Source organism: Ciconia boyciana, chromosome 2 (genome assembly GCF_034638445.1).
Source record: "Ciconia boyciana chromosome 2, ASM3463844v1, whole genome shotgun sequence".
NCBI lineage: Eukaryota > Metazoa > Chordata > Aves > Ciconiiformes > Ciconiidae > Ciconia > Ciconia boyciana.
This window is the reverse complement of record NC_132935.1, coordinates 113,808,390-113,823,853: the sequence shown is the minus strand read 5'-3', so window position 1 is coordinate 113,823,853 and position 15,464 is coordinate 113,808,390. Positions and strand designations below refer to the sequence as shown.

The 15,464-nt window shown below is 39.1% G+C and overlaps 1 protein-coding gene across 4 annotated transcripts in view; it reads left to right on the top strand.

The window, feature by feature from the left end:
• The window catches only part of LOC140648117 (dual specificity calcium/calmodulin-dependent 3',5'-cyclic nucleotide phosphodiesterase 1C-like), a 276,580-nt gene that overhangs the window by 245,584 nt on the left and 15,532 nt on the right, over nucleotides 1–15,464 (top strand). For 3 of the 4 annotated variants that reach the window (XM_072853608.1, XM_072853609.1, XM_072853610.1), the window contains one exon: nucleotides 10,859–14,755. The exons of the other annotated variant lie outside the window; for it this stretch is intronic. In XM_072853608.1, coding sequence (XP_072709709.1) covers nucleotides 10,859–10,872 — 14 coding nt within the window. In that variant the 3' untranslated portion in view covers nucleotides 10,873–14,755. Of the gene's footprint in view, nucleotides 1–10,858; nucleotides 14,756–15,464 lie in introns of those variants that run through there. 4 annotated transcript variants of the gene reach the window in all.

Genomic DNA, 15,464 nt, shown 5'->3' with positions numbered 1-15,464 from the left:
TCAGACACTGTAGAGACAGATTATAGCTAATGATCTCATTGATAGAAATCAGGAGAAAAATTGTGAATGATGTGCCTTAGAAAGGAAAGTGCTAGGGTGACGCTTCGGTTTTGACAAATACTGCACAACCTGTTCTGTCCCTTACTAACTCCAGAGCAAATCTCCTTACCAGCCATGTGAGGGAAGTGGAGAAAGGAACATTATCCATGGGTAATACATAGCTGTTTGCAGACTACTGAAATGTTTACCCAGACATATGCTTTCTCACGTGCCAGTACACAGTCTTTCACATGCTGGGAAAAAAGATTAAGCGGGGGAGTTAGAAAGATTGAGGTTACAGCACTCACCACATGTAGTTTGCTGGTGGGTGAAACTGAGCCTGAACTTTTTGCAGGGTCAAGGGTCCTTGGGTTTTACAGTCTCTGTTCAGTCTGTAGCTGGGGTGTATTTGTATTAAAAAGGTGCCCATTTGTGTAGATTTACCATGAGGACTTCAGCTTTCTCACCACTACCCATTAGCATGAGCTAGAGCCCTGCACCTGACTGAGGTCAGTCTGCTGCCCTGTCCTACTGCGCAGGCATCCCGCACCCGGAGAAGAAAGCCACAGAATATATGTTGCATAAAGCTTTGCAAGTTGCCAAGTGTCCAAGTTGCCTTTTAAGCATATATAAAGGAAGTTATTGTAATATCTTGTTACTGGAATACATACATGCCAAAATGTTTCTAATACATTTGTCCTTCTGCTACATGGGGAACCAAGTGGCCAGGGACACAGAATAACTATCCCATGTGGACACAAGACATTGAAGGTGCATGTCTACACTGTAATCACAGGTGTGAAATGTAGCTTCTGTGTCAGAGTTACCTTGAAGCTACCCAAAAATAATTAAGTGGGCATGCCTCCAGAAACAGGGATCAGGCTCACTGAGACAGCAAGGAACTGTGTATGCATCTAGCCAGAGCTTCATATGACTAAGTCTACCCGTACCAAAGCCAACTACTTTAAAGCTAGCTTGAGAATGGCTATGTAAGCTGCAGTCATCCCTTAGATTTTGGTCTTAACTGCTTCAAAATCCTGTGCAAGTCTCTTGAACGTAGGCTAGTCTCCTTCTCATGTTAATCTAATCTTCATATTATTGTCTTTTTTCTGTGGGAGATACTGCTTGTTACTCAGTACTTCCCTTTTTTTCAGTTCCAAGAAAAGAGATATGGGGCTGCCATTTCCCACATAAAGACACAGCCCTAACAGAGACATCATCAGCACAAGCAGTTTGTCAAATGTTTCCTGTGGGATAGAACATTATTAAACCATTTTGGAAAACCTGATTTTCCCATGTGAAATAGTTGCTTTTCAATACTTTGAATGGAAAATTGTAAGCAGTCACATGGAAATAATTTTTATCTACATTCACAAACTTTCTTTTTGGCAATTTTTTTCTGCTCACAAAACTGACCACAAATGAGAAAATTATTCCTCCCCATTACCACTTTCACAGATTATCTCTAGCACCTCCTTATTTTTTTCCTACTGGGAAAAGATTCTGCAGTGTTAATACAAAGTTTTCAGTGCAACTTTTTGTTCCAGGGACCAAAACACGGTTTATTCAAACATTCTTTTTCAGCTGACAAATACAGACAAGTAAAAGGTCCTTTTTTTGTCTTTGTCCTGGGAACCTATTATTCTAGTGATAACATGCACGTTTGCAGTTAAAGGCACAGAAATACACGGGATATTTGTATCTTGAACAGCTAGTACATACAGAGAAAGCCTAATGTGCCCTGGGTATGTGTGATGAGCAATGCTCCCACCTCGTGGTCAAATTGTAACCCTGCGTTTTGACAAGTCATAGTTTCAATAATACATTCCTCTATGCAGTGCAACAGCATATAATACAATATAATACGATATGTAGCCTTTTAAATATACAGTCTATGAAGAGTTCATAACAGGCTTACCAGAAATTTAGTTTTTAGTTTGCTTTATTTTGATTTTGATAAGCTGTACTGTTGCTTAACAGTAGTTAAAAGCCTTTCCTATATGTTCTATGCATTGCCCATGCCAACATGTAAAGCTGTCTTTGGGTCTTAATTTTTCTTGACAATCATTCCTTGATCAGCAAGTGGAAAATTCCCTGATTAGAAAGGTAAAGTACAGGGGCTTAATTTCTTTCTGTCCCAGTTGTCCCCAAAAATCAAGTGGCAGAGTAGCTGGCACAGAATGTTGTTATCTTGAGAATGCCTTTGGAATAGGAACATGGTGGTGTGAAGGAGCCATGATGATGGCTCCACAATTACTCCAGACATAGCTGAATTAACAAGTTTCTTCCCAGCTTCATTTAAGGAGAATGCAGCTTTTTGCAAAGCTGTTGAAGCATTTAAGAATTGTAACCTCCTTGTAGATACAATTTTCATGTGTGTTGATCTAGCCAAGACCACTACATAGCAATGAACACTAAGTAGACTTCTTCTGACAAAACCCTGCTCATGTAATCTGCATCATGCCAATGTTGTTGTAAAAGAGTTTACTCAAGCATATAAATGAATGGCATTTGTCGTCTTCATCTTCTTGAGAGAGGTAAAAAAGTAAATTTCAAGTCATATAAATAATGGTGCCATTTCTACTTCTATTCCAAAAGATAGGCTGATTGTTGGAAAGAAAAAGCCCATTTCAGTTTGTAAGGCAAAGACATTGGATTCCTCCTTGCTGCTTGATAGTGCTCTTGATATTATATGTCAGAATCCAGCAGCAGTGGCAAATTGGAATTACAATAGTCTAAGACTACTTCTAAAGACAATTTCCTCACTTTTCTTACTTCTTTTAATGGCCTGTTATTTGAATTACATTTGAGGTTATTGCCCCAAGTTAGAAATCGGAAAGCGTTGTACTGATACCTTCTGGGAAAGCTTGCTTGAAAGCATGAGGGCATTTTGCTATCCAAAAAGACATATTTCACCATAACTTATCTCTGCTGAACAATTGCTCCATAGTGCAATATAGGATAACTGGAGGGGGAAAAAAGCTTCTGTGCTTTTTAAAATACTTTTTGTGCTCTTTTTAAAAAAATGAGTGTGTCTAATTTAGCAAGTGGCACCTGAGACAAGCTGGAATTTGCATAGAGGGATGTACTCTGAAGAAGGTTTTATGCAGTTTTAATATCAAATAGAAGATTAATTTGATGTGATGTGATCTTTGAAGCTAAATGTAAAATACACTGTTATCATCCTGACTTTGGGAACATTACATCACCATGGCATGCATGCTCGATGAGAATATGGGGAATGTGTAGAAAGGTACCTTGTATAATTATGCAGATGATTTTGCAGCTTGTCTATTTTGTGAGTGTGTGTGTAAATCTTATGGAAAGCACCTGGTTTTCCTTTGAGACTTTCATGTATCTCTTTTTTAGCCTGGTTTCCATCATTCAGGCCATGCCAGGTAGTTAGAAAGTCCTTAGGATGCTTGATTGCTTTTTGCTTCTACTTTATGTGAAGTCACAAATAGAAGTGACAAGTTTAAAAATTGGGAATAGCATTTGGCTTGATTTCAGATTTAAGTGAATATTTGGAATATTCATTCCAGATGCATGGTGAAAAAACATTCACTGTAGGTAATTAAGTAGGTTTTTTGAGTAGTTAACTTTACAGGGAACATTTTTTTCAGGTTACCTTTGGTCCTGTAAATATAGTTCTACTCAGAGATAGCATATGGCTGCATTGCTCCTCGGGGGTAACGTCCGTGGTCCTAGAGGCATGGAGGAATGTGTAACTTATGCAGTACGTTGCGGAAATTCCTCCTTGATTTTGCACCATCAGCCATTTTATAGCACCAGTCAGGGAGTGGAACTGTGACCTTGCTTCTGTTACAGTCCTTCTTACCCCATTTAGGATAATTTGCCTGTGCAATGATGTATAGAAATTCTCTCTTCAGCAAGAGAAGAGTCCTCTTTGCTCGCCCCTTCCATGAATTTATGTTCAATACAGTGACAGTCAGGCCTCCGTTTCCCTGTGCAACACTTAGCCCTGAAAGAGAAACAAGACCATGTCCAAAGGGAATGACTGAAGGGGAGGAACAATTTGAAATGGCTCCTCAAAAGAGGTCGGTGACCTTTAGCTTTCATCTTGTCCCTTCCCCATGGAACAACGAGCTTCCAATTTGAGCATACCAGCTATAGGTATCTTGCTAGATAGGGACTCTGACAAGGTAGTTTAAGTAGAAGCGTTAAGAAGAAAGAAATCCAACAGTCAACTGTATGGGAATCTGAATGTAAAGACTGCACTCTACAAACTGCCAGCTGGGTGCTTGGTGGGTACCTTCATGCCCTTTGCTTTGTGTGCTGGACCTGCTTCCTGGTCTCTCCCTGGGGACAGAGGCAAAGGGACATCCGTCCCCTCGGGCTGCTCAGTCTGCAATTCTGTACCATTCAGTCCACAGAAGCTGGACAAAGAGAAGAAAGAGTCAATTCACAGGTTAGTTTTCTGAAACGCATACCCTAATAGTAATCTTTACTACTTATTACCATTAATCGGTCCATTGCTAGGCAGTTCATTCTTTTCTCTGCTTCTAAACTGCTGCTTTGCTATTCTTAATGTCAAAACCTGGGACTTGGAGGAAATAATAAAAGTAGAAGAAGAAAACCAGCAAGTGATATTAGTTGAAAAGTGCTATTTTGAATCAGGCTAAAGTATTTAGGAATTTAAGTCTAATTCAAAACAAGTGATTGTCAAAAACTGAAAAGGCACTGAAAAAAATCCAAATGAGAATTTTTGCTTTAAAGTGATGTTTCACATTTTTAGCCACCTTTAAGTAAATGGTAAAAATAAAAGTTCTGTTTGAATTAGATGAAAAACTCAGCTTGATCTTTCATTTCCTCTCCACCCCCTTGCACCAAAACACCCCACACCCTAACAGTCATTTTTGCCACAAGAGAAAGAAAGCAATTAGTTGTGTCTGACCCACAGCTAAGTATTATCCTAATTTCTTAGTTTAGTCACTCAATCAAAGAAGCAATTATTTGCCCAGGACTAATTACAAAATTCTGATTCATATATTTGGCTGAAAACTTTGTTGGCTTCGATTATTCTTCTGCCTATGGCAGCTCATCCCTTTTGTGCCTTGAAAAGCACAGGGGTTTGTGTGTCCATCCATGACAGAACAGCTCTTTATGAAGACTATGATCTAGCTTTTACCCTAAAAATGTTCTGAGCTTTGAATTATGTTTGATTATCAAATATAGAATAAGCTTTCGCACTTATTCCTGTAGGTCACTTTGCATAATAAGTGTCTAATTTCTTTTGTACATGCTTTACTCAGGGAACTCAAACATTATTTGGTGTAACCAAACTTTTGCCAATGTATTCATTGTGTTTTTCTCTGCTGTTATGTATTTCCATAATGTCCTGGTGAGCAAAAAACATATATTAAGACAAAGCTAATCTCTTTCTTCCATCACTGATGTGATCTCAGGTCAAGTGTAATACAAGCTGTCAAGCAAACATAAAACTCAACATCAGTGTGAACAGGACTAGAAATTGTTTGACGTCATGAATGATTTAGGGATAATCATGTGCCAAAGCTCAAAAATCAGAATACCTTCTATGCTAATGTCGTTTCTCCTCCTAGCAAAATGAATGTTAAGCACTTGGGTCGTCTGCTAAATTAGAATGATGGTATTTAAATTCAGTTACAAAACAAGTATTCAAAACTTTTTCCCAACAGCATTTATTCTTGTTTTCCCTTGCTTTAAACAGGATGCAGGCACCTTCGAGTAACATTCTGTTTTCTTTGGAAAAAATAATCACTAAAATTTCTCATCCATTAAAAATACAGATAACGGAGATGAATTAACTTATAACACATATTTCTTCTTTATTTCACTGATCTTCTGCACTTTGTTTCTTAGGCCTCATTCCTCTCTGGTGCAACAGAAGCAAGAGAATAGCATAAATACACAGAATTTATTTTTTCGTGGTCTTAATTTTCTTTGAAAATGCTTTCCAAATGGCTTTAATAAGAGACAGGATCATCCAGTGCTGAGAACTGAGCACTGAGATTTTCAACATCTTCATTTTATTCTGAGTGCTAGGAGTAGCTTTAACAGTGCTTTTCAGATGGGGACAGGTTATGACTGAACACCCTTTAGCACTCAGGGGAGACAAGAAATACCCAGGCTTTTGGGAATAAGCTTACAAAATTAAGGGGTCACTCCTGCAAGATGCTGAGTGAGTCCACAGAAGGAATTAAAAGTGGCAGATTTAGCAATCTGCCCCACTAGCTGCAAATACTTCCATCATTTGTAGTAGGAAGGATAGCTCCCTTTTGGATTATGGGTTATCTGAGACACATTTGCTCAGACTATTATTTCCGCTCATTGTGCACTGCATCAGTAGTAATCATTTTATGATATCAATTGCCATTACAACAGTTTGTCATTTCTGTTGTCATTTCACCCAGCACCTGGATGGATCAGGGTGCTGGGGGAGAGCAGAGTTTGGAATAGTCTTATCCTGAAAAGCCTAGGCTTTTAATAAGTGAGGGTAGAGGCTACTTTCAAACACCATGTCAACTTTCCTAGGAACACTTGAACAACTATGCTGGGTCAGACCAAAAGTCCCTTTAGCTCTCCATCACCTACCTGACAACATTTCATAGCAGAGATCTTAATGAACAAAGAATAAAACCAGAGCAATGCCTCCCCTCTACACCTTTCTGTCTTCCAGAGACCTAAGGCAGAGGTCAAATCTCTGACTTCAATAGCCTCTGATGGATTTTTCTTCCATTACTTTGTCTAATTATCTTTAGAGCCCTGGTACTCTTTTGTGTACTGGGCACTGAGGCAACACAATTCAAAATTTACTTAGGCATTATGTGAAAAATCACATCTTTTTATTAGTTTCAAATTTACTGCTTGATAATTTCATTTGATAACCCCATTCTTGGACTGTGAGAAACAGTGAGTAATTGTTCCCTATTCACATTCTTAGCACCACTCATAATTTCATTTACCTTTTATTAGATTCTCCCCACAACTCTCCCTTTTCAGGCTAAAGAGTCGTAGCATGCATAAGCTTTGTGTATTCAACTTTCCTTCAAGTGCAACCCTTTTAATATCTGCTGTTTATGTTAATACATAACACTGACAATCTGTGTTACACACATGGTTATTGGGATGTGACAAGAGAATCTGATTTTAATAGAAATGAGAAAACCTGTAGGATTCAATTTTTTTCCCTAAATGTTCAGGAAAAAAATATACAAAAATGTTCATTTTAATACATTTTAGTATAATTGTATGCTGATTTTTTTGGTTGATAACTTTATGATTTTACATCATAAAAGCATGAAAAGGCATCACCATAGGGAGCTTAATAAGGGATGTACTGAATGAATACGGTTAACTGAGGCTCTCTTCTTTTGCTTTTTCTGTGTATTAAAACTCTAACTCAAAAATATCTTGGGGTATCTCAAAACTACCTCAAGGGCAATGTTATTTGGTGCTGTGGTGGAGTTCTTCCATCCTGTAGAAGTGCTCATGCAGCATGCTAAGAAGATGAGATTTGTTAATGCTAAGCACTACTTTTTCACAAGTAAACTACAAGGTTACCACAGTCTGCTTAGAAAGAAAATCCAAGTGTGTAATCCTGGATAATTTTTGTGGTGTCATCTTGCACTTCCATCATAGTTAAGTATGGTTATAATGCTGAAGGAATGCATATTTGAGCAGAGGAAACAGGGACCATGCAATAACATTTCCATTGACAGGGACTGCCAAGCAATCTAAGTAGTTTGTAAAGAAAACCCTGCCCACAAAGTCCTTGTTCCACACCACACTGTCCAGCAGTCTGCATTCAGCATTTATTTTTTAGGAGAGAAAATAGCAGAGTTTTCTTTTAACTGCAATTTGAAAACCATAGGAAGGGATGAAGAGAAAGGGCAGGCGTTTGGCTGGAGTGGCAGAGCCGGCCACCTTCAGAAGCAATGCTGGGAGAGGTCATCTCTCCACTTCCAGCTGGTACAACCAGCATCGCGCCTGTGATTTACACTCAGTGAGGAGCATGAGTCATTACAGAACAGGTGTAGTTTTTGAGTCAGTCTAAACTCTCACCTCAGTCTAAATGCCTCTGGGGCTCTGTTCCTGTTCTCCAACTGGGTAGCAGATTGTGAAAGTTTGCATTAGACAGGCATAATAAATGCCAACTGTTAAAACGGGTAGTTCTTGTAAGGCCTTGAACTCCAAAGCATTTGTTTTATCACAAAAAGAGAGGCAAATGTGTGAGATTAATCACTGATTGTGCAAAACTGACAGCCAGCTTCCTTCCTGTATGGATACAGTCGTACGCTGAGTAATTCTGTGTGAAGGAAAAGACAAACCGCAGTGCATTTTCACTTCAGTACACCAGACTGTATAGTAACATAGTAAATATATATATTCATAGTCCAGCAAGCACAAATTAAAAATGCCTTAACATAAACTGCAAGCTGATAGCAGAAATGGACTTAATGATCTCCTCGCAGTGCGTGCTGGTATCACATGGAGAGCTGTAGAAGTCACTGGTATTTGCATTAGTGATCAAGGGGAGGGCTAATACTCAACCTTGACAAACAATATAAACTCCTCAGCGACACTGAAGGACTGAGATGTGCATTCAGATGAGGCTATTTCAGATAATGAAATTCAATATATGCTAAGTGAACTGCTTGAAGTCTTCCTGTGTACCGAGCGCTATATATTCATTCTTTTTCCTCTTTCAACTACCTCTGTTGATACGTACTAATATTTGCACTGGATCTATTGTGCCAAAATGAGAAAGAGGCTGAATCACATCCAAGGTTAAGGTAGTTGTAGGGAAGCTATATTGTATCCAAAGGGAAATTCATCTAGGAAACCAACACATCTGCTCCACCAAGTAGAAAAACAATTTAAAGCAAATGCTGTACTGGAATGTTCTCATTGGAGCTGATGATGTGGCTAACAGAAGCAAAAAGCAATATATGACTCCATTCTCCACGGGGAACTTCTAGAGTCTGGAAAAAAACATTGCGTTTTCCCTTGTTTCACTAACAGGGATGGGAGGGGTTAAAAGTCTTGTGAGTATGGATGGCATAGGAAGGGGAGATCATGTTGGGTGGTACTTCGAGCTCTGTTTCAGATTCCTGTTGTGATTCAGCAAATCATTTAAGAGATTCAGAAATAATGACTGCTCAAAGATGTAATTTAGTCCAGTTAATGTACATGTCCTAGATGATTACCTTTCCTTCTGGGTCAGTATTTTCTCTTTAAAATGTGGTTAATGATACATCTCACAGGATTGTTATGATCCTGTTAATGACAGTAAATCAGGCTGAACTTTTTAGATGGGAGACATCAAGGAAGTGTAGTACTATTGTTATGGCTGTTACTATTGCCCATTGTAGATTATGCTGTCACTAGTGCTGGGAATGTGACAATTCAGTCTAAATAAATCCAATGAAATGCTGAAAGCCTAGTTCTTTACAACAGTTTCTTAGAATTGCATCAGTGAGCAAGATATTGTAGCAACTTCCAGAGGACCATCCTGAAAGGAAAACTCCCCCTGCTAACTATGCAGTAGAAGAAAACAATACCAACTCACGAACAGATCTGTGCAGCCACTGCTATACATTCATCAGGGATAATGGAATCCCACAGCAAAGGCTTAGATCTTTGTTTTGCCAGTCCTTTTTTTCCTTTGGCCAAATACTACTTTAAAAAAAAGCAATGTATTATTGAAGGCAAAAGAAACTGCTTTTCTGAAAGGACCCAAAGAGATTCTGATGTAATCACATCTTCCAAGGCATGCCCAGCCTTACAGATAAATTCATCTCTCCTTGGGCTGCATCTCCTTGGTTGGGAGACCCTTTCAAATGCACTTTCAAACTCTGCTGACATAAGCATTGTCAGAATAACAGTAGCTAAGCCAGAGTGCCAGGCGTATTCAGATAACTGGTTGGGATGGCCAATATAGAGTAAAATATTCATGTTCCTGTTTGAAGCTTTTCCAGAGGATTTCTAGAGGAGAGTATGAGGAGGGTTGGATAGAGTGTCCTCTTTCATCAGAAACTGTCCTCTTTCGCTAGAAATAAAGAAAAAGGTTTCTTGTCTACATTTCTTCCTCAAGGAGATCTGTTCATTCTGAAGATTCACTTGCAGTATAACTACATAGAAAACAGTTATGTTTGTAATGTTAGTCAAATCATAAATTAGGCTAATTTTGAGGCCTAATCAGGCTGATTTTGAGGCCAAGGGATTATAAATATTTGATAGAGGAGTCAAGCAGATTGTAAAATGCACAGATTTTGTTAGATCTCAGGCACCTATCCATACATAAGGCTGTGCTTTTCATTGCAAGCCGTTTGGGAGAAAGGGGTTTTTAAAAGGTAGTGCTCTTTTGTGTTTGGAGCATTTTCTCTTCTTCACCTCAAACCACATGTACAACATTATTCCTTTCATAAGCAAAAAGGTACTGGAAGAACTAGTGAAGAAGGGTGATCAGAGCGCCCTACAGCAAAGAAACCTAATGGGATCTCTTGATCAAAGCATGCTGGATTCTGTTACATGATCCCATTGATGCCAAAGGTTGAATTCCCACTGGATTAGTCAGAGTGCAATGGATTTCACTTTGTGTAGGACAGAATGATATTTCCAGTCAAGCCAATAAGAGGTATTGCTTTGGTGCACCTCGCCTTGCAGCCTTTCAACAATTAAGCAAAGCTACACTGGTTGGAGGAAATGAGGCTGTCTAAACTGATACCCTTCTTTTTCTTTCCCAGATTACCTGCTCCTTGGACAAAGGGGATAAAGGCAGCATTTGACACTTTTCTTTTTCTTTTTCTTTTTCCAGATACGGAAGAGTAAAAATATATAAAAAAAGAGACTGCAAATTTCTTTCATCATTTTAGCTGAGCTTCTTCATTCCTGTTCTCCTCCTCCCTCCGCAAAGACCAGTTTCCGGGGAAGGCGTTAAACAACTTTCAAAACACTCCTCCTCCCACTGGCTACTTCACAGCTAATGACTCTGGGTTCTAGGGTGGGGGCCTTGGTTTTTTGGGTCAGTTTTATTTTTGTTTGTTAGTTCGTATATGTGTGCATTTTTTGTTGTTTTGGGAAGTTGTTTGTTAAAAAAACCCAAGTGGTGATTTCCTGATGCTAATGGCTCCATTTTTCTGGACAGGTCGAGCAAATAGATGAGAGTCATTTTCAAAAGCTGGTATTGCCCTTTGCTATGCCTCAGCTTGTGAAACCAACATTAGGATGATGCAAAAGAATATATATAAAAAAAAGAAAACTTGATAATACTTCACTTTTACTCTTTTTCTTTTCCTTGAGAGTCTTTTCCAATTGCTGGTAGACAGAATTTGACATCAGTTTTACCCTCACTGTAGAAGATTTTATTAAGAAGAATGGTGAATTCGTAGAGTCATTTGACCATTTGTTAGGATTTGTGTCTTTCCCAGATGATGCAATGATAGCAAAATGTTTTTGTTTCTAAACAGCAGGCAGACTCACTCAACACTTGATTTTGTTCTGTTTTTGCAGTTAGTAATAGGAAAGGAATAATCAATGAAAGCAATATTCCCTTGGGGCAAATTTTGTTGTCAGACTCTGAGAGCGTGCACTAATGTACTGCTTGACGTGCCTGCCTTAACTTGAGATTGCAGATAATGAGCTGTTTCCCACGTTTGTTCATGGGCTACTCGTAACCGCTCTTTGCCTGACCTGAAGATCTAAGAGAAGAAGGGCAGCAGGGAATCACACGGATCAATTCTTACTTTCATCTCAGTGTGGTCTTTCTTTCATCACTGACTGAATGGACAGGCCAAAGAAAAGGAAAAGCATTGCTGGAGAAGTACAGACAGACAAAACCAAAATGAAAAAGTGTGTCCTAAATACACTGCTGGAGTTGGTGGATGAAACTGTCTCATCCAGTGGAGTTAGACATATGGAAAGTAGCCATCATTTTGGCCCATTTTAAAGAAGAAATGTTAAAAAACTAACTCACTCAGGCCCTGATTCAGGGTGGTATCTTTGTATGAGAAAGGTCAAACATGTATGTAAGTGCTTTTCTGGCTTGGGATCTTGGTAGGGATCCAGTTAATTGTAAGTAATTTTCCTGTCTGTGTGGAAATCAAGACACGTACATACACATACAACTGTTTTTTGCCTAACTCCGTTTTGTTCAGGATGAGGTCTTGCTGTGTTAGTCATATATGTATTTTACCAGGAATCAGACTGCTGTCATGGCTTTTTGTGATGTAGAGAACATGCAAAACATAGGCTTAGGAAGGTAAATCTTTGGTGTTTCCTTCTCATGTTCAAAAGCACAGGACCTTACCACCAGCCTATATTAGAGCTTGGGTCTCTGTTCCTGCTTAAACTGTGCATGTACAGGGACGAGCTTCCCGCGACACTAGCAAAATCACAGCAGTGAGCTCAGCCTAAATCCACATTTAAACATGAATACCTTCTCACTCAGGAGTGTTTGTATCTGGGATTTTAATTATTGAGGCTAGAGACATTTGGAGTTCTTTTTTTGGACACCAGAGTTTGAGTTTTTTCAAAGCCAGAGATTTAGATTAGGTTCATGCTGTGAAAAGGTTGTGCTTCAATCACATGTTTTCAGAAGTACAAAAATAACTCTTGCAGTTCTTAGAACTCGCAGTTGGCTTCACTGAACCAGCTCATTTAAATAAAATAAATATAAGGGCATGTAGTGTTCCCATTTGTGAGCTCCTGGTTCAGTGGTAGCTTTGGGGTAGATTTTCTGAGGAAAGTGGAGTGCTGGGAGGACACTGGCCCCGCAGTCAGCGCTGAGCACACTCCATGTCGTGTGACAGGCAGAGGGCTGTGTCACCACATAGCACTTTCCCACCTCCCCTTTCCCCCCCCTCCATCAGCATTCAGCCCTGATAAGAGTGGCAGAATATGACTTCCAGCCCTGACAAGGCTCTTTGAAGGCACATTGATGAAATATCAATAATGCAGAACTAAATGCCGCAGCGGTGACTCAGTCCCTGCTTAGTCAGACTTCTCCCTGAAGTCAGGGGGAACATACCCTCACCAAGTCTTTGGTCAGAGGTGCAGGATGATTAAGTCAAAATTTTTTAAGTTCCCTACCTAATGTACAATGACTAAAGTTGCCTTAGATTATGCACAGTAGAATAATAATAATAATAATAATCCTAAATATTTTTCTTTATCTGCTTCTGATATATATTTTCTTTCTTTCTGGGAGTGACTTCTTTCACACAGCGAAGCCGGACTGCTTAATTCACAGCTGGTCAGTTCTTGTTTCTCATGCACTGGCACAAAGGTGTGAAATTAGACTGGAAAATGTTTTTCCTCGATTGATAGGGTTATTCACCATCGGCAGGAGCTAATAAGGGAAACAGTGGATTTGCTGTCTCTTTGGGACTGCAGATCAGAGCTGCCATTCTAGAAGAGATGCCATAGTCAAAGTTACTGATCTCAGCACACAGGTATACAGCAAAATGTTTTGCAATATACAGATAGTCAGAGCTAGCTCTAATATTCTCCTGCACTTTTAAAATCATTTGAATAAGATACAGTGGATTGTTAGCACTTTTTAGAATTTTTTGTTGTCGTGTAAAAAAAATCCCCATTAAATCTATTAGCTTGGAAATATATAAAGCAAAAGTGAAATCTAGAAATTGAAATCCTACAAAGAGACTATGCCAGATGAAAGCATCTATCGTGGGGTCCCCTCCCGGGATCACACCTACATTCCCCTACTCTGCCCCCCCACCTCCCTGGAGCACTCTGCAGCACTGTGCTAGTGCATTGTGAGCCAAGGAATGGTATGTTTAGACACCTCCCAGTTAAATGAGAGATCAGCCACTGTGCAATTGTGTAAAAAATAATAAAAATTTAAAAAAAATTACAGAACTGCTTTCTCTTATTTTATTCCATGAAAGGAAACAAAAAAAAAAGTGGAAAAGGATTAGGTGTTCATCAGCTAATGACCTATGTTTATCAAGAGTGAGAAAGGATTTCTGTTTTTACATCCTTATCTAACTTTCCCCAGATGTATAGAAATTATGTTTTCAGATGCCTTTCTTTTCCATCCTCAGTAAGACTTAGTAATACAAGCAATGAATAAGCCAGAAATTCTGCAAATATAGGGCCCATACCGTTGGCATCATGCTGAAATTCTATGGAATTATTTGGGAGCGGCCACCAGTAGGCACAAAGGGGTCTTCTGGTGCCAGAGCGCTTCTTATGGAGGGCGGCACAGGCTGCGAAGCTGTGTGATAAAGACGGCACTCTTCCGCCTCTGCACAGGGACTGCTGGTGCTCTCAGAAAGCTCTGCCTTGCTGGAAGAGCACCAGCCATCTTCTGCTTCCCAGAAACTGTTGTGTAACTTGAGAGGGAGAATCCAGGCACTTTACCCCCTTAAAATAGGGAGGGATACCATTGCAAGTATCCCTATCAGTGTTTTTTCCTTTAGCTGGGACTGGTGTTCAGGGAATTAGCAGACCTTTGACTCCTGGTGACGTAGTGCTTGAACTCCTGGACATACTATAATTAAAAAAAAAAAGAAAAGCAAGCAATATGTTTTTATCCTGTTAATTATTTAAATGGATCAAAGGGTGACAGTTCTCTGGGCTGCACTCAATCATTGATTTGACCTGTACGCTTCTATGATGACATGCAAGAAGTGTTCACACATGTGAAAGAAGGGATTTGTTTATTTTTTTAACTAATTTTTTTAAATGTAAAAACCTGTGATGCACCCTCTCAAAATGCTTAAGTCAACCAGCTTTCCTTAGAAACTACATAATATTTTTTTTCAAAGTTATATGGTCAGATTTCTATGTTTAATTATAAAAAGATGATGGATGTCACTAATGTTTTCCATGTTTGAGAAAAAAGATAGATGCCAGAAGCCAACTTTTTTTTTGCTGATGATAAAATAAGTGGTAGATTTAAAAAGGAAATTTTGCAATTTTAGACTGAAAACATATTTCAGAATAGTCAGTCTAGGTAGACTGATGCTTATCTAAAATTGCAGCCTTTTGTAGAGCTCCAGCTGGTGTAAACACACAATGTATTAATACAGTAGGATGTTTGGCATCACAGTGATTCTGGAATTTGGGGGCCTGGTTCTTGATGGGTGAATGGGAGCAAATTCCTTTTTCTTCATGTTTCTTTTTTCAAGCATGAATTTTGTAGTTGGGGAGAAACTTTCCAAAATGTAGTTGGTTATGCCAGAGAACAATGGTATATGGTGGTGTTTTTGCAAACTACCCTTTGAATATGCAAATGTTTGCATATGTACTTACAAAATCTTACAAGCTCAGTCTGGAAGCAAAAATATTTCAAACTAGATAGCTGATATTGCTGTGCTGCTTTGTAATCAGAAGGTCCGTGAGCCCACCTAACTAAAGGCAAATACTTCCACTGTTAGTCTTTCCAAATTCTACAGTGA